Source organism: Orussus abietinus, unplaced genomic scaffold (genome assembly GCF_000612105.2).
Source record: "Orussus abietinus isolate OABI.00-Male unplaced genomic scaffold, Oabi_2.0 scaffold210, whole genome shotgun sequence".
In the NCBI taxonomy this organism is placed as follows: Eukaryota; Metazoa; Arthropoda; class Insecta; order Hymenoptera; family Orussidae; genus Orussus; species Orussus abietinus.
Window position 1 is genome coordinate 115,840 of NW_019394372.1, and position 21,609 is coordinate 137,448.

Consider the following 21,609-nt stretch of genomic DNA (forward strand, 5'->3'; position numbering starts at 1 on the left):
TCCTTAGAACATGCAACCCGTAAATCATGGGAGTACACCCGAAAACCTACAATCAGGGGCATGCAACTGTTGATTAAAACAGAATTTTCTTCTTCAAAAAGAAGAGTTTGAATTTTTTCATTGTATATTATTGTAAATTAACAAGTTTCCGCCGTGTAATGCAAAGAAAAAATGTTGAAATGTGATTCTTCCGCAGGAAATGAAAGATTTGAAGAATGCAAACACAGTGGCTTGTACAAAACGAGGCATCTATTTACATAAACGTAATGTCGTGTAATACAAATTCCATGTACGCTCCTCGCAGTACTGGATGATGAGTACATTCGGTATTAAAAACATGTACGTACGTAGTATTACGTATAAACCGATTCTCTTAATTTCTTACAAATTGATACTTCGCATCTTACGTCGACGGTCGTACAATCAATTGCAAAGGCATAATTATTACGTATTGTCAAATGCAACTTGAGAATGTATTTCGTGACGGAACGGTATTTCATACAGTTGTGGGGTACATGCGACGTAATAAATAGAGAACGTGGAATGATTGCAGTATTTCTACTCCTATTCATGCGTTTTGCTCCTTTCGATGATTTAAACAAAGAGGGTGATTCTGTGTCTTGTCCTTCTTCAAGCTGCTCGTTTGCACCGTGAATCGTCTCCTTCAAAGCGAAACTTCCGCTTCCGCTTCTTTCCGTTTGGCAGGCTTTTTATGCTTCCTGTAAAACCAAATATTTTACATTACCATGCCCACAATCTTAGTATTTACATAGAATATTTTTTTAGGTTTTTATATCGTCTAGAAAATGATTACACTCACTTGCCAAATTCCTCGCCATCGAGAATGGTCTCTGGAAGAGTGCAGCCAGCTGTTTCTGGCAATAAGACGCACAGCGCTGCACCTATCAATGGAAGTGTTCCAAACATAATAGGTGGAATCCAAAATCGAAGTACTCCCTACAAAGATAAAAAAATATAACATAGTATAATTCAATTCAACCTTGACCACCTATGGCTACTCCTCAGTCCTCTAGGCAAGTCTGCAAATCAACATTTCTCACCAGTGAAACAACAAATGGAGCTATCATGGATCCTATCCTGGCACACATACTACTAGTTCCAACTCCAATATTCCTCACTACAGTCGGAAATAGTTCTCCAGAGAAAAGGTAAGCGGTGGTAAAGGATACCGACATTCCGACGATGCCAAAACACGCTAATATTAGCCTAAGCCATATCATGTCTGTAAAAATCAATATAAATATAATTTGTAATCAAAGTCAAACGATATGCGTTGCACAGATAGCGAGGTAAAAATTCTGAGTTTGTCATAACTCATAGCAACAATTTATGAATTCAAGTCATCGTGATTCCATACCTTGTGGAACAGCGACTAGGATCAAACTAGCAACACCAGCGACGGTGTTGCTGCATATTAGCGTGATTCTCCTGCCAAGTGCACTCATGGCCCACCAGGAGACGAAGTTTCCAGGGATTTGGATTGCTCCAGAAACGGCAAAGTTGACAAAAATATCGCCTCCTACATGACCGATGTACTGAGTCATACCAAAGAGACCCATGCCGCAAACGACCCAATTAAAGAATATTGCCAATGACTTCACTCTCATATTAGGTGTTCTGAAAAGGTCCAGGAAGGATGCTTTGTGGTCGGAAGGCGAACGCTTCGAATTCTGAAAAAAAATTAGTATTCTTTAGAACACAAGTCTTGAAAATATATTTCATTATACCTATTTCTCATTTTTGGGGTGTAGATACTACGGCCGCTTACTGCGGTCAATCTGTATAAATATTTTCACAAGGTGAAGTACACGTTTAACTTGCAGGGAAGGTCTCACCTGATGAAGACAATGCTTCCTGACCATATCTGGAATGTCCTTGTTTTTAACGCCGTTCACATTGGCAGCCTTCTGCAAAATCTTGCACGCGGCTCTCTGTTTGCCCACTGCCAGAAGCCATCTTGGAGATTCTGGTACAACCCACCAATAACCGAGAAGAATAATCGAGGGTAAAGTGATGGCTAATTGAAGGTGTTGCCAGTGCCTGAACAAGAAGGCTAGTCCTGCCAGGGACATGTGTCCAAGACTGTATGGGATCTGGTACAACACCGTGATCACGACACGCCACTTTGTGCCGACTATTTCCATGCCTGCAAACAAAGCAATCCTTAATAAAAAAAAAAGAGAAATGTAATTATTCCTTACCGCAGAAATACTCTCAATATTGGTTTTCCAATATAACGGTTCAATTAACCTAACTCTTTTTTTTCCAAGCCAAGAGAATCTGACGTAACGTGAAACTTGCAAATACAATAGTAACCTCCCGATATTAACTATCATGATTTGTAAACGGCTTTCTTGATTACAAGAGAGTGGTGCAATAATAAAATGCCACATCAAATGTCGCCGCGGCTTAAAAACTACGGTACGTGACTTCAAAGTCAGATGATGTTGTGGAAAGTTAAAATTCAAAGTGTAACTTATGACCCTAGCCAAAACATGTAATAACTCACAAATAACGTAGCTGGTAACCATTGTTCCCCCCGTAGCCAAGGCACTGAGCAACTTCAGGACCAACAATGCCGGGAACCAGGGAACAACCGCGCAGCCAATACCAGAACCGAGCTGCAGAATTACGGAAAGCATCAAAGGAAGCTTCCTCCCGTACCTATCAGCCAAACATCCGAAGATGATGTTTCCGAGAAGAACACCGAACATCAGGATGGATTGCTGAATGTCCGCATAGTGGGATCTGCTGCACACCAAGTTCCACTGAAACGGAAGCAGTCGTTCGGTGATCAAGCAATCTAATTGAACGAAAGAGGAGAAATTTTCACGGACACCGGAATAAAGGACGCACTTGAGATATGATGGTCTCCGGAAAAATGGTTCTATCGAATTCCCATTCCGTGCACTCTTCGTGCGTGCCATTTACGCTGACTATGCACTGATCCGTCGTATCGGTTCTTGCAGGAGCCGTGCAATTGTAGTGTTGGTGAGGAGCCATGAAAACGATCGCCAACTGGTGCCATGCGACTGGGAATTTGACCAGGGAAATGGCAAGGCACACGAAGACCTGCCATTTTCCGAATCCGCCCATCGCCTCCTGGACGGCGTCCACTTCTTCGCCATGATCTGCCGCTTCGGCGTCTTTACCGTTTGAGACATGCTTGCCGTTCACTTCCGCTGAAAAGAAAAAAAATAGATTATTTTCAATATTTTACAATTACTCGTTATTTCTGAACAATACTTAAGAAACACGGGGTGCAGCGAAGGTTCCCGCGATTTTTCAAAACGACTTGATAAGACGTATTGAGGCGTGGAAGCAGTCTTGACTATCTAATGAATTTTGTCAATCGATCAATGATGGTAATCCATTAATATACGAGGTAGTCGTGTTCTCCTAAAATATTTATAAAATCGCAAGAGTCTTCACCGCACCTTGTACTTAATATTAAGACATAGGTACATAAGTGCAAGAAACAGAGTAGGGCCATTTCAGTCTAGACAAAGTAGTTGAACACTTAAAACATTCGCGACCGCTGACGTGAATCACATCCATAACGATACACGATACAAATTTGGGTCAACCAGTTTCAGAATTTCATTATTTTCGCCAGTACTCAGTATTTGAAAAAATCGGAAAAAATTTGCCGGTCACGTATTGTGTTAATATATTAAAAAGTATCCACCAGGACTTCTCGGAGTTTTCCTTGCAATTTCTTTGTTTCAGTATTGTTATTACGAATCTAATAAATTTCATCGATCGATCAGTGGTGGTGATTCATTCATTTATGAGGTAGCCGTGTTATGTTAAAATATGTATAAAATTGGGAGAAGTAGAGTAGGGCCATTTCTGTCCAAACAAGGTAGTTAAACGTTCGGTATATTAAAAAGCATCCGCCAGGACAAAAGGCTGAAACGTTCGACTTGTTTATGAGCATTGGTGATGCCATTGTTCTCCAGTTGGGAGAAATCGAATGCGCCTCTGGCGATGGACTTCGGCGTGTAACGATGAATTTCGCAATCGAAAACCGATAGAAACGTGTCAGGCTTGATAAGAAGCGGAATCGCGCGACCTCTGGAGTCGTTTGGAGGTTTCGCGTTCGCAATGTCTTGGATTTTCCATTAAATAGGGATTTTTACAGACAACCGTGAAATGCCGTTGCGTTACGTTCTTCGATCACCAAGAACATCGGTGGCCTCGTCACGGCGACTTTTCTCCAATGCCAGACTCTTTGATGCGTGCGATAAAATCACGTTTCTGATGATAATCGGCGCCAAACAACCACCTAATAGTATAGGTGTGGATGAAACTTTAACCTTTAAGAATAAACCAAGACTATGCAAAAGAAACAGACGTCGCGACTGGAAGCCGAGTCGGATATTCTTCAGCCTGTAATTTATATATTTTTTTTCTCTTCATTTTTATTTAATTCTTATTATAGAATCTTCAGGGAAAACGTCATTGAATCGAGTAACGATGAACGTGTGAAAAGCTTCATGGAGATATTTAATATTCATGCTGACGAGCGTAGCGTAAAATATTTAACGGGAGTATTTTTTACGTTTCAAAATGTAAGTATTAAAAAATTATGTATTTTATGTATTAAATTTTCGGTGAAGGGGGACGAGGCGAAATTTTCTGACGTGGATGTTTTGCAAATGTGGAGTAAAGTCCCCTGTAATAGATTCGTGGTACAACAAAACATGCGAGTGATGTGAGTGAATTCTTAATTTTCCCTACTTTTCGTGTTAGCTGTAGACGTCTTGTTAATTAGCATTGGTTAATATGTATTGTCTGAAGGCGAATTTGCATTACACCGTAACGTCGCGCCCTTTAGCATACTGGATTGTCATCGTTTACATAATGAATCCGGGCAGTATTTCATGACTTTTCGTTTCCGCTGTATAATAATTGTCGCCATTTATTTCATTGTAGAATTGAATAGTCATATAAAGTTCATTTAATTAATTGACATTCCGGTTACGTTGTTAACCTATCTGGATTCTTATCGTGAATTGACGCAACAGTGTAATCAATAGTGACGAAAAATTAACGATTAAATACAAGGTTTTCCACTGGCATTATTACGTCCTTTATCTCTATGTATAGAACTAGCAGGTATGTAAACGCATTAAATAACATTAATGCAATAAGGTCTTAACTGACGCATGTCCTCAAAAGGGAATTCCTGATATGTTCGTGTCAAAGTGTGCTAAGGTCACTTTTTGCATTAATTCTAAATCAATCAGCGAGACAAGTTACTAATCAATCGTAATCTAAACAGTGAAAATCTCGATAATAAAAAGGTAATAACAGTCAGATGTTACAAAGTTGCATAAATTTTCTTCTTAGACATGTAGGAATTTTTTATGCCACATTTTCCGCGTCGATTCGTCCCTAACATCGTTTTTGCTACTTAATATGTTACTTCTTCCGTCTAGCATTAACTCTGCCCAGTACATTGACAATGGAGATCTTTCTCAAAGATACGATCCCACGTGCCGTGAATGATAATCTTATTCATCGCGAGATGTATGTGTCACACGTTTGCCATTAAAGATGTCGGCAAAATCGATCAGTGTCGTCTCACGTCGATGGTCAGGGTCAACTTTGAATGGCAAGAATAAATCCAATAAACATCTCGATAAAACAATATTCGCTGGTGAGTCTTTTCTTAAAACCACGAACAAGAACCTAGGAACTCATATCGTTCGACTATGACATAAAATCAAAAGTATAACAACACTTTTCCACTCCTTCCGAAACTCGACGCCATCTTGAATTCTTTCTAACACGCTCCAAGCGTTAAGTACATTGTTAAAAATATTCCCAAAATTCATACACTTTTGGTAAATAAGACTGTGAGAGAATAATAAATTTCACGTCTCAAAAGTGACTTATCAAACATTTATGACAGACTTGGAAATAAAGGTGTGAGTTTGTAGCATCATATTGGAGATTCGTGAAATTTTCTAGAAAAATGGGTACACATACCTCATGAATTTATAACATATGTCATGAATGTTGTTCGGAAATATTACAAAATTAGTATGCCATGTCCGAATAAAACTTCCAAGAAAAATTCATATAAAATTCTATATTACTTTTTAATCGTGTTAATTAATTCTCCATTTCGCTGGAGATGTTTCAGATTTTCTAATTTCTTTCTTAATAATCTATTTTCTTTTCGAATCGCATGATTCATTAAAAGCCCAACTACGGAGTCAATTACACATCACTCATCGTCAGAAGGTCAAGAGAAACAGTGATCAACGATCGTAAATGAACCCGGTGCATCGAGAACGATTCCGTCCTTGCATTAGCATGATTAAATGGGTCCACGAAACGATAAACGCTGCCATTACAATCGGAAGGAAAATGCCAGGGAACTCTACACCCATCGCGTTGGCAAAGCTAATAAAACCGATAATCCTAACAGCAATCGAGCAAAATAACTCATTTTCAAGAACTTTATCAAAAACATTAAAAACTTCGACGATACAACTGTGCCGAACCTATAAATTGGTCACAAAGGCTGCATCTCGACCATATAAGTTACAAAAATGTAAGAGACAATGTAAAGTAAGAAGTGTCTTGAAGAGGTTAGGGAAAGAGGAATGGATCCATGTAAACGTATGTGGGTATATAGTAAGACTTTAAGAGGATATGAAAGGCGCTAAGAAATTGAATTGACGTCGATGAAGTAAAATTCATCTATACCCTTTTTGGGGGTAACGCCATTTTGAATACTCAAGTGGTAACATAAGCTGTCGCGTTCCGTCATCGACATTTATATTTATGTTGAAGTCTTTTACAGTCTATGTTGAGAGTTATAAGAACTGAAGGGTTCTATATTTCATTTCGGTAAAGTGATGATAAAAAGATCGACGTAAAACCACCGAAACCCCATGAATTCGTGACTGTTTATATTTTGAGGAATCAACGTCGCCATTTGTAACGTTTACCTGCAACTAAATTTTTGCTGTAAAAACTCGTGTTAACCGAAGGACAAACCAGCATTCTCTTGCAATCGTTGGTGAAAGTATTTCCAACATTTCCCCATCTGACTTCGTAATATTCCATTTCTATGGTATTCTAAATTGTTCGAACTAGGTCCTGAAACTCTTCATTTTCGGTTTTAGGACTCCAAGAAGCGTAAAACATCGAAAACGTGCACGAACCACGGCATGTTGGTTCTAGTCCATGATAAGTAAATAAATTTTTCATGATAAATGAAATTTCATGAGTTTCAGGACCTACTTTAGGGCCTCCATATCCACGTGGTTAAATTTGAAACGAATCGGTACACCCAATTCGGAGAATACTTTCCCCAACGATTTAACTTCTCAGATGTATATAGGCTGACTCTTTCATATCCCCTTAAACCAGAAAACGGCAGCGTCCATCTTACGTTGTTGCGCACACACATGCAATCCAAAGTGTCTTTTAAAATTCAATAAAGAACGTATTAAAGCATATCCAGATTGTAAAATGGTGTTAAAGATTGTTTCTAAAGACATAAAAATCGAAAATGTCAGTAACAGTTACAGGGTACGCTAGACGATTTTTATATCTGCTTAAACGGGACGGAAACGTTAACGACGAAAGATAACCGCCACCTGTCCCTCCCCCTTACGTGTGGAAGTTTTTATCAAATATCCATGCAGAGGTATTTTCTATCTCTAAACATTTTTTCAAATTCCATTCTATCCAAGTGTAAAGAATATTTGAACCATATTCACCCTACCGTATGGACCTCGTTTGTCAAAAGACTCGAAGAAATTTTAAAGATAAATCTCCCTCTGTCTAACCTCCTCCGACGCTTAACGTATACACGTTCTATAGCAATATCCTCTCCATTTCTATAGACTCCACGATTTCATCTCGAGAGTTAAATCGGAGACAACTTTTCCCGATTAATGGTTTGTAATGAATTAAAAAAATAAAACTAAAGTATCAGAAAGGCCGGAGCCCCATGAGCTATCACGTGTCACACAACGCGACGCGTCGACGCGGCGAGGACGAAAAACCAATCAAGACTGCACTTAACCTCGTGCCACAGTTCGGATTGATTTTTCATCTTCGCCGCATTGACGCAATGGCTGTGTGTGACACTCTACGCGTTCAATGGGACTCCTGTTTAAAGCAGTAACCCCGTATCAAGGCGGTGACGGGAACCAACGGTTTACCAAACTGGGAATAGCTAAACGCCCTCTTGTGGGCTTATCTTACCGGAAAGGTCAGACCTTGGCGAGCCCCCTGACACGTGGCACAAGTCCGCGATAACCGTTACTGGAATTGCGACAGCGCATTCGTGGTAGCATCCGCGATGTGCTGAATTAATCTGTTTACCGTTGGCAGCACGTTTTGCGACTCGGAGGAGTGTCTCTGACGTCACGCTCACAAACGCTTTCGCAACAGGTGGGTGTGCGTGCGGATCGGCGGCCGTGATTGGTCGGCAGGCCGCGCATTCCTTCGAGGCGCTCGCGGCGCTCTGGAAAGGCGCCGGAGAGGTGGGGGGAGGAGAGCGCGCCACAAGCGCCGCGCATGCGTCGACCGCGTCGAGCCTTCTCGAAAGGTCCACGCTCATTGGTCGAGCCTCGGCTCGCGAGTTCCCAGGAAAGTTTCGAGCGTCGAGCCCGCCATTCTACCGATGAACTTTGCCCCGGTATCACGGCCCGGACGATGAACGCGATTCGTCGAAGGAAGTGCACCGCACTCGGAAATAGAACATTCTAGACGAGGACGCCATTGTTCCTCCGACTTGACGACCGACATGACCACGGGAAGCACACCTGCCCGCGGTTTGCGGATTCTCTACGTTCCCTTCAAGATTGGAACTGGAATAACTTTTATTTCTTTATAGTTAATGGTATTACGGTGTATTTTATGAGCCTTCGCTCGGGAAGCTACCCTTTATTGTTGACTGTATAAAATTTGTACTTCCAGGTCACCTTGAAGCTGGATAAAGAGAGGTGACCTCGGTAACGCTCTACGCGTCCTTCGAAATGTTTTGTAATATTTAAGGTTTCAATAAAGCGCATTGCTGAGGGGAAGGCTGTCGTTTTGTTGGTTATTTTATACCACGTTCTTGAATGTTCTGTTTCTCGAAAATGCGTATCATCTCGGGGATATATAATTTGCATTTGTATGCGTTTTTATGTGTACGTACATGTATAGTGAAAGACAACACTTGTTAAATACTGATAGTATTATTAGGTTAAGGCGTGTCCCCATTTTCGTTGCGGTTTTCCTTTATTTATTAATAGCTCCAAAGTGCGTGACTATCTTAGCTCTTCATAAAACTCATATTTACTGTTTAAGCTGTGTTTGTAGTGCTATTAACATAGGAATCTAGTTATAAATTTTAGTGAATAATACGGAATGGGCGGACTTATTGTTCGTTATTGTAAAAACATTTAACATCTTTTGCAAAAAGTAACACGAATAATCTTTCCATTTCCATGAAACCAACGACAATAACTTGGTTCTTAGTAATGTTAAGCGTAATGGAAACCCACTTCTAGAATGTAAATTTTTCCTGATTTGTAAACATCCCACGGCTTCCCCATTCTACGGTTTAACTACGATTATGTAGTTTTCTTCTGAGAAGCTGCCAGAGCTTCGAGGAATTTATGTGCATTTTCTTAATGACATGCAGCTGAGAGCGCGAAACTATAAAAATTGGATAACAATATTCCATTGAAGTGTCGCAATGAAAGAATAGTTAATAATAACTACGGCGATCCTTTGAATTTCGCCAAGCTGATCGCCTTCTGGCGTTTCCCGTTATGCTAATGCATAGATAACTAATTAAACGTTCAATCAATTGAAGGTCTGATCAAACTTCGCCACGAATTACATCAGATTAAGTGGAAGCCAAGAAAAATTTATTTATAAAGTAGTGATAATGGTATTCAATGTGGGAAAACATTGTAATCGAAGGACGTATACTATATTTGTAACACCGAGGACTAGTAAAACGTGATACTGCGTTTCTGTTCGTACCGACACATGTCGGAGAATTTCTTACGTCAAATCAATCATTCCTTTAGACAATGCATGTCGCACACGTTTAATTCAACTTTTTTTTTTTCCCTGCAATCACTTTGACATATCTTCTTGCCACGAACAATTACAACGTTTCACTGGCAAGATAAAGGAAGATACACTGCCGTAATCCATATAATTTCTAAGAAAACAAATCGAATGAATTTTATTGCTGGCTCTTTCTGATAAGAGACATTTACCTTTCTGCTTGAAATAATCCTAAAACGCGTCGCGACACAATCCATACAAGTGCAAATATTTGCAAAATGTCCGACTCTTTCTACATATCTTTCTGGCGCCAGGAGTCATTAATTTCAAAAGGCGTGTTAGAATAAAATAATCCACCCTTAATTACCACATTGATAACATTACTCCTCAAATGTCAATGATAGAAATAAAAGAATCTAGAGGAGGCGAGCAGGTTACACAATTTACCCAATATTTAAATTAATATTGCTAATCATCGCTTCCTCCCTTGATGCAAACCATTTAGTTTGCAGTAATGTCATCCTAATTGTGTAATTCTTCCGAGAGTCTTGACAGATGATGCCATTTTTTAAGTTTCTTAGAGAAAGCCTTTCTTTTCATTAGATCAGCTTTTAATCCTTTCCCCGTTAATTAAACCGGCTTTCTTTCACGTTCAGCTAGTCATCATTCTCCAACTCGAAGTTTTATTTATTAGTCATTTAAAAATATTTCCTACTCCACATTTCGTAGTGCATTAAGAAGGATAAACAATCAACTCCGAAAAGTGAAAAATCCCGATCACTCTTCGATCATGGCATTGAGCATTCTCCATATTCTTTTGGTACCCCAAAACGTACCATATCCCGTGTTTGGCGTATTCTTCATATCACTGTTTGGATGCGCCAAATATTTCCTTCCCTCGGATTAATTCGAAGCACCAAGCTCTTGCCAACGAAAGTTCTGCAACAAACCAATCAAACCTGGTCAGAGAAGGTCAAGACAAAATCTGCGATATGAAATAAAAGAAGAGAAGGAAGCTCACTTAATCGCCGAGCAATTTATGCCAATAAAAACTTTTATATCCCACCCACACGAGAGCACGACATCAACGGTGAATAGATGATATTGTTTCGTGATAACGATATATGCAACCACGCGTCGACCTCCGCCATTGCTGAGATTACGTGAAATTCTATGCGCGCAGTTGTGATATGCAAACGCACATCAATCAACATAACCATCTAGACAGTGACCAGTAAACATGTTATTAGCGATTAGCCATCTTTGGACACGAATTGCGACAATGGGCGTCTCAAAAATTGCACAGTATTACCAAGTACAACTAGTCGTATAAAAGGATAACGACGCCTTCTGCAACGGGCAATTAGAAAGATGGCGGCCATCGAGCTTAACAAGCGCAGTTCAACGTGCTTTTCTCACATCAACCGTCACTTAACTTGAGCGTCATCAATGAATTACAGAACGTATCGTCACGGAGTTTACGGCCTGGTTATAACCTATAATTTTCCGTCGATCTAGACACGCAGTCTATGCAACGTCCTGCATTGCAAAATGGCGAAGGAAGTCGTGGAATCATTAGATTTATAATTGTTATGCCGAAGAACTACATTCTAGGTTAGGTGACGAAAGTTTTCCCCACCGATACAGAATAACCTCAAATTTGAATCTGTCCGAAGTTATCGATGGGATTAAATGATCTCGCGTTTCGGAATCAAAATACTCGGTAGAGTTCCGCGCCAAGTATACACATACAGATTTAAGTATCTGCGAGTGCAGTGCGTCCTTAACGCTATGTTTGGGGACGTTAAGGTGATATGATAGACGTGGAATAATTAGCGATTTATAATTGTTAATCTGTTGAACTAACTTCTAGGTTAGGTGACTAAAGTTTATCCTACCGATACGGGATAACCTCAAATTTGAATATGTCCAAAGTTATCGATGGGATTAAATGATCTTGCGTTTCGGAATCAAAATACTCGGTAGAGTTCCGCGCCAAGTATACATATACAGGTTTAAGTATCTGCGAGTGCAGTGAGTCCTTAACGCTGTTTGGGGACGTTAAGGTGATATGATAGACGTGGAATAATTAGCGATTTATAATTGTTATTCTGTTGAACTAAATTCTAGGTTAGGTGACGAAAGTTTTCCCTACCGATACGGGATAACCTCAAATTTGAATCTGTCCGAAGTTATCGATGGGATTAAATGATCTTGCGTTTCGGAATCAGGATACTCGATAGAATTCCGCGCCAAGTACATACACGTTAACCTATTTACGATCGCAATGAGTCCTTGACGTCAACTTTGAGCAGGTTAAGGTGGTGTAAAAGTGGCATCTGAAAAGTCAATCGTTCGTGAAACTTTTCTCCAAACTGGATGTATCGAATCGTTTCCAATTTTGCCACGTGAATACGGAGACTTTAAAGAAGGGCCGACACTCATGAAATTTCATTTCTTATAGAAAATTTTGAAAATGTCTATGAACAAATGAAAAAAAATAATTAAAATTTCATGGGGGTCGGGACTTTCCTTATAGTCCACGTATTCACCTTGTAAAGTTCGAAACGATTCAGTACACCCAATTACGAAAACACCCAGAAAAGTTTCACAAAGGTGACCTATTTGTCGCCACTTTCAGATCCCCTTAAATCTCATTGCTGCCAAGTTATTGGCCCAGGAGGGAATCCAAGCCAAGACGAGGGAAAACCGTAGATGCCGATGCTTAATTTTTGCGCGCTCCTGGCCGTGCGTTATTACCGGGGAATTACAGTGATCGGTGGAGTAATTGCAGGTAAGTGCAGGGGGACACGACCGTCTTGGCGTCCGCGAGCAATCACAGTCCGCAATTCCGCGAGATTTTTGTAGACGAGGTAATATTGATGAATGGTTGCACCCCGGTTTTCTTGCGGATTTTACTCCCCTCAAATTCGAGTCAAGTTACTATCTGCGTTCTCTTTTCGCGTTTTAAGGAGAAGCAAGGAGGAGAAATGGAAAACGGGAATAGAAGAGCGTCCAATAATCACGAAGTAGTGCAATGCACGTTCATAAATAGTATAAAATTATTCGTTATCAACTGTATAAGATATATTATAAAAAAAGAAGTGTTCCGCACGTTTTAAAGCCCGCCTTTTGTTACAGCCTGAACTACAAAAACTCGTTCATATACTTTCAATTGACGTTCACTATACTTTCAATGAACGTACGAAAGTTACGTTAAAATGATGAGAAATGCGTCGAAATCGTAATATTCAAAATCAAAGCTTCAGTTACAGCCTGAACTTGAAAAACTCGTTCATATACTTTCAATTGACGTTCACTATACTTTCAATGAACATACGAAAGTTACATTAAAATAACGAGAAATGCGTCGAGAACGTAATATTCCAAATCAACGCTTTTAGGAAACATATTTCATAGAGAAAAAAAACCGTGTTCGGGTAAAAGTTTATTTATACACCTACGGTACAGTTTCATTTCGTTTACGCGTGTGGAACGCGCACTCCACTATTTTGTGTATATTGGACAGAAGAAGAGAGGAAGCAAATCCTTGCTGGGGTGTGGCACAACAACTTTCGTAGCAAATATAGGCGTCTTTCAACGCCTTCTAACGGTTCAACAATTTTCAACGACATGCAAACGCTTGTCCGTGTTTCCCTATCGCGTGAAGCTTGTCGCGATTACTTAATAACACCACTTCGAGTGAACTCGTTCCATGAGAAGGCAACATGCGAAGTCGGTCGGGAAAATCGCGGAAATCTATTTTCCCCGTAATTGTCCCGATTACCGTACAAATTGTCCACCGCTTTAAGTAGACAGAGCTTGAACGTTATTAAATCGTCAGTTGCCAGAGTAATTTTTAATCATTTCTAGGTGCGGTTAAGGAAGGAATCTACGGGAAGGTCAATCTCCTTCGAGAATTTCTACGTCGTTTCCGGCATTTCGTTTCCTCGTGGGATTAGATATTTCTTCGTCCCTGGGCGTGAATCGGCGACATGTTCGATAATGTTGGAATACTCATTTACCGGAAATTATGATCGTCTTCGACCAGATGTGCGATTACGACCAATGTGCAGTAGGTGTCGCGCAATTGCCCTTTGGCGCATGCGCTTGACTTGTGCTTAACGCATTCTATCAGCTGACACGCTTCAATTGTATCACCTGATACAAGTGTTGATTAAGCGCTATCTGTATTCTTCGACAAGATCAAGTTATGAATGAAGATTTTCCTAAATAGGGTGTAGGTGTAGTAACGAGTTAGATAACGTGCTTGGCTTAGCGGTAATTGTTGTACCGAGAGGACTCCTGTGAACTTACTTTTAGTATCGCGTATTTGTTCAACCGTTCAATAAAGTGTATTGATATTAGTGTACGCGTATTACGTGCTGTTCTTTCTGTTAAAACCCGATAAAAAGAAATTACGGATATCGTAAAAGTTGTAGTATCGTAAGTATGAATGGAGTAATACGATAAGTTCTTGTTTCAGGAGATAATTATGTATTGCAACGGAAATTCCTGCATGTAGAATGTTAGTTTATAGCTGTAATAACGCTCAGGTTTATTGATCGTTCCAGTTGAGTTTGAATCTGAAAAATATCCCCGCACGTGCTTCGTGAGAAATCATTGCGCGCATGCGCTTGCGCAGTTGGAAAATGTCTCGTTCGTTTTGATAGTACTACAAAGAAATTAATATCACGACGTCTCGTATCGTCGATTGCGAGAACTGGGTGACGAAAAAATGATCGTCATTATTTATACCTTCCTATCTGAAATCGTGCAACCTGCTCCTGAACCAATTGCATCATGGATGCCAGGGGTCGTCCCCCTTATCTTTAATTTAAATGCTGAATTCCTCTCTCTTTTTTAAGAGCGCCCATAATAATTTCCTCACTTTCCTTGTGCTTAAGAAAAAGCGTAAAAAAATAATCCTCCTTATCTGTGCCCTTCCGTAGAAAATGTTGCAACCTGATCCTCCAAAAATTAGCCCACTAATGGTAGGAGTAATTACTCTGAATTTTATTAAAAATTCTAAATTCTTCTTTGATTATAAAATCACTCGTAAAGATTCCTTCGCTTACTTTATACTCGGAAAGAATACAGAAATAACCACAACATTATTATTCATGATCGTTTATCTTGCAATGCGGATTAGTAATTACGTAATAGAGCCACCTACTTCTAAGTGGTCGATTCAGTTTTCTGAAAAAAAAAATTAGAACATTCCTCTCGTGACTCCTGCAGCCAACACTTATGAAAAAAAAAACTACCAGGGAATGGCGATTAATTATTATTACTTCATATTCCCCTTGCGACAAAAACACGAGGAAGTGGCATTAGTTTATAATTAGAACGACTCGTTTGGTCAAAATGGAATTCAATATGACGTAATAATTGCAGACTAATTGTTAGGTTATATAGTTTTCGTCGATTCGACGCAATTGAACTTTGGCGAAAGGAAATATGATTCATTAAATATTTTATGGCCCACATCTAGGACTTTCAACAAAGCCGACTAAAATCAAGTTGGTGCTACGTGACTAATAAACTTTCAGATTTATTCGGAAAATTTCGTCTCGACATTGAATCTCCCCCATCCAACTTGGCTGCAGTTGCGATTACGACAAGAATTGCGTAGGTTTTCTGGCAAACGACAAGTGCGCCGAAATCAAGCAGGAAACCCGTAAAAGTGAAAGGAAACGAGAATTCGTCATTTTTTTCCTCCTCCTTAGAATTTTGTAAATGAAACACTGTGGACGACGTTGAATATTTCGAAGAAAAAAAGAAAAAATCTGAAGATTTTGGAGGAAACGAGAATTCGTCATTTTTTCCTCCTCTTTAGAATTTTATAAATGAAACACTGTGGACGACGTTGAATATTTTGAAGAAAAATAAATCTGAAGATTTGGACTGAATACTTATTAGCTTATCTGAATACGCGTAAAAAATTTAATCGGTAAAAAATGACTCAATTCATTCTGACGCTCACTGCGAAGAGTTAATCTCACTTTTCGTCGTAATCTGTGCTCATGCATTATGATTTATTGACTCAGCCCATATTCAAATCGCAGTCGAAATAACACGAATTGCGGACAACTTTATCTTCCCTGCACAAATTCCTCTCTTCCATCGCGTTTCTGACAGTCACGTAAAAAATTCGCCAACAATTCCTTCGAGGTGAATTATTAAAATTAGCCCATCCTTCCATGAAAATTGGGAAATCTATTATCAGCGAAGAATTCTCTTGCGACACGGTCGAAATATATTTCCAGGAGCAATTCCTCGTATCCTGGAAGTCTCACACGCGGAACGATCTTTCCTCAATATTTATTGTCGCCATTGTGAGAACTACTTTTATTACTTTTCCGTGGTAAAAAAGCAGCACTCCGATATTCCTTTCCTGCGCACTCTTTCCTGATACTCTGATCATTCCGTATTCATTATTTTGCATAACCAATGTCAGAAAGGCGTATTAACACTGATTTGCTTGTACCACTGTTTATCAGTGCCATTGTGGGGCTGGAGACAAGATAATGGAGAAAAGGCGGTTTTCGAAATTGCATTTACCCTGTAAAACGTCCAATTTTGTAGAGATGAAGTGTCATGAAATGGGAAAATTGAGCAATTTGTTGCGGTTTATAAACGTCTCCACGTGCTGCCATGCATTTCCTTGAGACACACGATTACGCGGCTTCGTATTCACAAATGTTTGTCTTCCACGCAAATCTCTTTAACACTTGGCATCGGTTTCCTCGATGACTCCCAATTGTTTCGTTTCACACGCGCACTTGTTGAGTCACCTAGTCAGCCAAAGTGAGACATGATGATTACTTGCAATAACATCTATCACGCTAATCCGACAGATTTGAATTGCATACTTTGCAGACATTGAAGGCCAATCTGCGACGCAAGGAAAATAAAAATCAAAAGCCTTTTACCATTAATTCAGCAATATTTTTGGCCGTTTCCTATAACCTGATTCTACTCCACAAAATTTTAGAACAATGATTAGTCAGCAGAAGCGAGATGTGATAATTTGTTCTGATAACATCTACCACGCTAATCCGACAGATCTGAATACCACTTTTTTCAGACACCGAAGGCGAATCTGCGACGCAATAAAAATAAAAATCGAAAACCTTTTACCATTAACTTGGCCAAATTTGCGGCTGTTTTCTATAACCTGATTCCACTCCAAAATAATTGTAGAAAAACAATTAGTCGGTCAAAACCAAACGCGATGCCTAGTTCCAATAATATCTATCACGCTAATGCGACAGATCTGAATAGCACTTTTTTCAGACACCGCAGGCGAATCTACGACACAATAGAAATAAAAAGACGGAAGCCCTTTTTCCATTAATTTAGAAAACGTTTCTTCCGTTTTCTATAACGCGATTCCATTCCAATCAAAATTTTAGGAAGTATATTAAGCCATAAAGTGACATAACGGTAAATTTTAATCTGTTCAATCGAATTAATGAAGTCGTCATACGTCACTCTCTGGAAAACTTAGATTCGGTTTGAACAGCACTGTGTACTCGAAAAATATTAACTTATCCGAGATACTTGTGTGTCGATAAGGAATAGAGTTGTCAAGGCTTAAATTTTTACTGGAGACATCGGTTCGACGATACTTCCTAGTCGGGATTTAGAAATTTTCGAGTCAGTGCGAAACGAAATTACCATAATCGGTATTCCACGTGAGCGCTTGGCCAGTTTCTTCTCGAGATTTTTCGGACTTCGGAATGTCTCCGATCACCCGATCGGGGATCGAGAAATCGATCCTTCCGAGAGACTATACACCTCGTATAGTCCACCTTGCGACTTTAAATACTTGAGAAATGTCTCGTGCTTCTTCTCAGCAAGGTCGACTGTTTCGTTGAAAAGTCATCGGCCTTATGCGGCCGATGACACCTACTACGAAGGTCGCTTAAATAAATGATCAAGACCTGAAGGTTCACTATAAGTCAAATACTATTTATAGATCCAAATCCAGGAAAAGTAGAAATCGCCGCGAGAAAAAAAATGCCGCAGACTAAACCGGAGAAAAATCATATAACGAGCGAAAGAAAATTCTTGCGACGTGCCTAGAATTTGCGACGATAATAATCCTCTTTTTTTATGTATAGAAAAAATAAGCGACAAACAATTTTGTCATTTCTTTCGAAGGCGAGACTTTAATCGACTCGAATTACCGGCCATTTTTCCAATTTTAGCCAGGTATCGCTGAAATAAAAAATAGTTTAAAGTCAATTCTCACCTAGGCCTCCTCTAGCGCCGAAGAAAGATCTCCCGCAGCGAAGTTCACTCCGCTCGAATGAAAGAGTCCCTCGAAGGCGCAGTCTCCCTCAAAACCCTTGAAAATTTTCTTCCGTATCCACTGAATCCTCCTTTCACCGGTTCCCAACTTTCCCGCCCCTCCGATCACTCCACGTACCGATAAAAAATAATGAAACAGCTCCTTCTCAAGTATCACACATATCGGGCACGATGAACCTCGACTTTCGCGCTTGACCGATAACTTTCCTATTAACAATTTCTCATAGAAAGATCCTCGTACTTAGGGCGGTTAATTCAACTCTATTCGGGTGGTTTTCCGGTAAACGGGTTGAAAGAAACGCGAAATAGCGTTGGGCGGAAATTCTTGAAGAGGGTGGGCGGAGTGGGTGGCGAAAGGAGGTTAGGGCTCTCTTGTAGCTAAATTCAGGTCCCACGATCGGCGCCTTCGAGTTCGAACGAGGATCGAGATCAAGCTCGTTTGCACGCGTAGTTGGCGCAAGCGTCGCTCGTTCGAAACTGACGTTGTTGGCGGTTCAGCTGTTCATACATAAGCCTTGTCTTGCAAAGCGTTCTCCGAGACACGCGGTAAAGACGAGGTGGTGCAAGAGGCGGAGAGGAGACAGTGGCGGCGGTGGTGGACGTCGGAGGCGCCAGAAGAAGCACTTTGCGCAATGTCGGTGGTACCCAGTGATGTCGCATCGATGATAGGATATCCAATTATCTGTCTCCGATTCCCTGCTCTGGGAACCGATCGCCCGGATTTCACGAGCGGGGAAATCGCGGAGCCCTGACCGGCGGAGACCTAACCTAAAACGTAACGTCGATGGAGCGATCGCCGACTGACGGTTTTTCTGTTTAGGAATGCGGAGAATGGAGCGAACGAGCGACGGGATTGCTGATTAGCTTCTTTGAATCGACTGCGCGGAAAGAAATGGAGGAGGAACCGGGAAGATCTCAGACCTCGAGTGACGCTGGACGGGAGATCACGAAGATGGGATTTTTTTTACGTCTCTCGAAGAAACAGAAAATAAGAGGAATGAACTAGGGATTTTCTGCCACGTGTAAAGTGTTATGATTTTGCCGAAGAACGTTGCTATTAAATCGATATTGAATTTCCTGCGGTAGATTCTTTCGAGCTGGTACTCCTCCGAAGAGCCGCCATCTTGGTCCGCGAGAACGCGTTTTGGTATTTCGAAGATTTTCGAATACCGAGGTATACTAAGAGAAACAATGACACGCCGAATGAAAAACCGGTAAATGTTTACTAGATTTCGAGGTACACCATTTGTATGGAAGCATTTGCACGAAAATATTCCATATTTGTTATAAAACGCAGCTGGGTACTCCTCCGAAGAGCCGCCATCTTGGATCCGCGAGAACGCGTTTTGGTACTTCGAAGATTTTCGAATACCGAGGTATACTAAAAGAAACAATGACACGCCGAATGAAAAACCGGTAAATGTTTACTAGATTTCGAGGTACACCATTTGTATGGAAGCATTTGCCCGAAAATATTCCAAATTTGTTATAAAACGCAGCTGGGTACTCCTCCGAAGAGCCGCCATCTTGGATCCGCGAGAACGCGTTTGGGACTTCGAAGATTTTCGAATACCGATGTATACTAAAGAAAAAATGTATACTAAAAGAAGTTATGTTTAAGTTGATAAAATCGAATTATTACAGCTTCGACCACTCTGGCGTTGCTTTATGTTTTATGATTAGCAAATTGGGGAGTACCAAGATCTTCTAGAACTTGCGAATTTAGAGCGTGAGCTCCAAATTACTGCCTGATTTAATCGACACAGGGTTTTATGCGTTGGAAACCGGGACAATTCGTTTTCGGTTTTTCATGGACCACGTTTCGCGAATTGTTCTTACCGGCTGTGAAAGGAGCTTGTTAGTTGTAAGTGGTTCATGTAGATTCGCGCTCGTTAACCCTGATCTACTTAGTGCGTCCTGAAAAGTGCGTAACGCAGAGAAAGAAACAAAAAAAAACACAAGAAGCAATCGTGCGGGCTCACGGATGACGGTGTGTGTCCGCCATGAATGACAATTATATTTAGCCGCGAATTTCCATTAAGTGGCTTGATTGTCACAAATTTGTTGACGACATACGCTAATCGCACCGCGAAGACGCAAGAAATTTGTACACCCGTTCTTAAAATTGCTCCGGAAGAATGATTGGAATTACCGCAAACTGGTGTCTTGCGACGATTCGAGTTACTGCACCAGAAGTAATTGCACCACTCCATGGAAATATATTTGAAGAGATACATATATCATTTGAGTACAAGTTTACCCCCGTCCCATTTCGAAAATCTTATTTCTCCCTCTAGGAAGTAAAATCGCCGAATTTCGTTTACTTCGTGGATATCAATTATCTGATCTTCTAACAAACTGGAGTAAATGTTCTTGTAAGACAATCTCACTTTTAAAAATTTCAATGGTTTTAGTCAAGAACTCTTTGATATTTTTTATGGTAGGTCCAAAAACCCGTGTGAAGTTAGCCCCCCACTTTTTGAAATTCGTTAAAATTATTCTTCTTCCAGATTGTTCTCATTTTATTCTGAAGTGTTCGCAAAAGGTATTAGAGAAGAATTAACAACAGCTTTGGAAAACAGGATGAAATGGGATTGGGAGGATCGAATTTCATGAAATCTTATTTAAGCCAACTTTAAGATGAGCGATTAGCAACGTCGAAGCAGTTTTGCGCATTTGATGTTATGAAAAAAAAAAAAAAAACTTGAACTTGAAGCAAAGCGGATCGTGGCGGTGCAGACCAGTTTCGAACTACTCTTAAGTCTTAAGCTTGCAGTAAAAGAGAGAGGGGATTGGCCTCAGGGATGTACAGAAAAGGAAAACGCGTGAAAACGACGGGGTCAAATAAAAGAGAACCTTATCAGAGCGCTGGAAAGAGAACGTAATCGACTCGCTTTTCTCGATTTTTGCTGATTTTCTAAATGAAACGTTAACGGCATTTCTTTTCCTTTTTTTTCTACCATGGAATAATCCTTATTTCAGTCAATCAAACGCGAATATATTACTTTTTCACGTAGTTAACGAGCGAGGCAGTATTTTCTCAACGAGTCAAAATGGCGACAAGGGCCTTCGTCATGATTTTATTAAGATCGTTAAAGCAGCCTGGCACTTTCGGAATTCTGCGGCTAATAAGGATATGGGTTAATGCAATAATTTGTGGATTACACGTTCAAACGTCCAGTTAACCTTTGTTAAACTATTTATGATGAAACCTTTCGTGCCTCCCGT

General features: G+C 40.2%; 1 protein-coding gene across 2 annotated transcripts; it reads right to left on the reverse strand.

Annotated features, from left to right (window-relative positions):
- Nucleotides 1–231: 231 nt before the first annotated feature.
- LOC105700982 (organic cation transporter protein) lies at nt 232–19,189 on the reverse strand. Of its 2 annotated transcripts, XM_012427390.2 has the most exons (9): nt 18,323–19,189; nt 10,899–11,001; nt 2,878–3,203; nt 2,531–2,789; nt 1,857–2,167; nt 1,379–1,691; nt 1,062–1,243; nt 821–957; nt 232–719 (listed from the first exon to the last, which is right to left on the reverse strand). In XM_012427390.2, the coding sequence occupies exons 2-9, from the start codon at nt 10,924–10,926 to the stop codon at nt 665–667; spliced, it is 1,611 nt and encodes a 536-aa protein (XP_012282813.1). In that variant the 5' UTR covers nt 10,927–11,001; nt 18,323–19,189; the 3' UTR covers nt 232–664. The 2 variants fall into 2 exon arrangements, with proteins under 2 accessions (XP_012282813.1, XP_012282899.1); XM_012427476.1 differs by lacking the exon at nt 10,899–11,001.
- Nucleotides 19,190–21,609: the final 2,420 nt, after the last annotated feature.

Coding starts and splice junctions, on each gene's coding strand:
- LOC105700982 (XM_012427390.2), bottom strand. CDS start 10,926: ATGAAGAATACGCCAAACACGGGATATG. Junction 2,790..2,877: donor CGGAGACCATCATATCTCAA/GTGCGTCCTTTA, acceptor CTTCCGTTTCAG/TGGAACTTGGTGTGCAGCAG. Junction 1,244..1,378: donor CCTAGTCGCTGTTCCACAAG/GTATGGAATCAC, acceptor TGATTTTTACAG/ACATGATATGGCTTAGGCTA.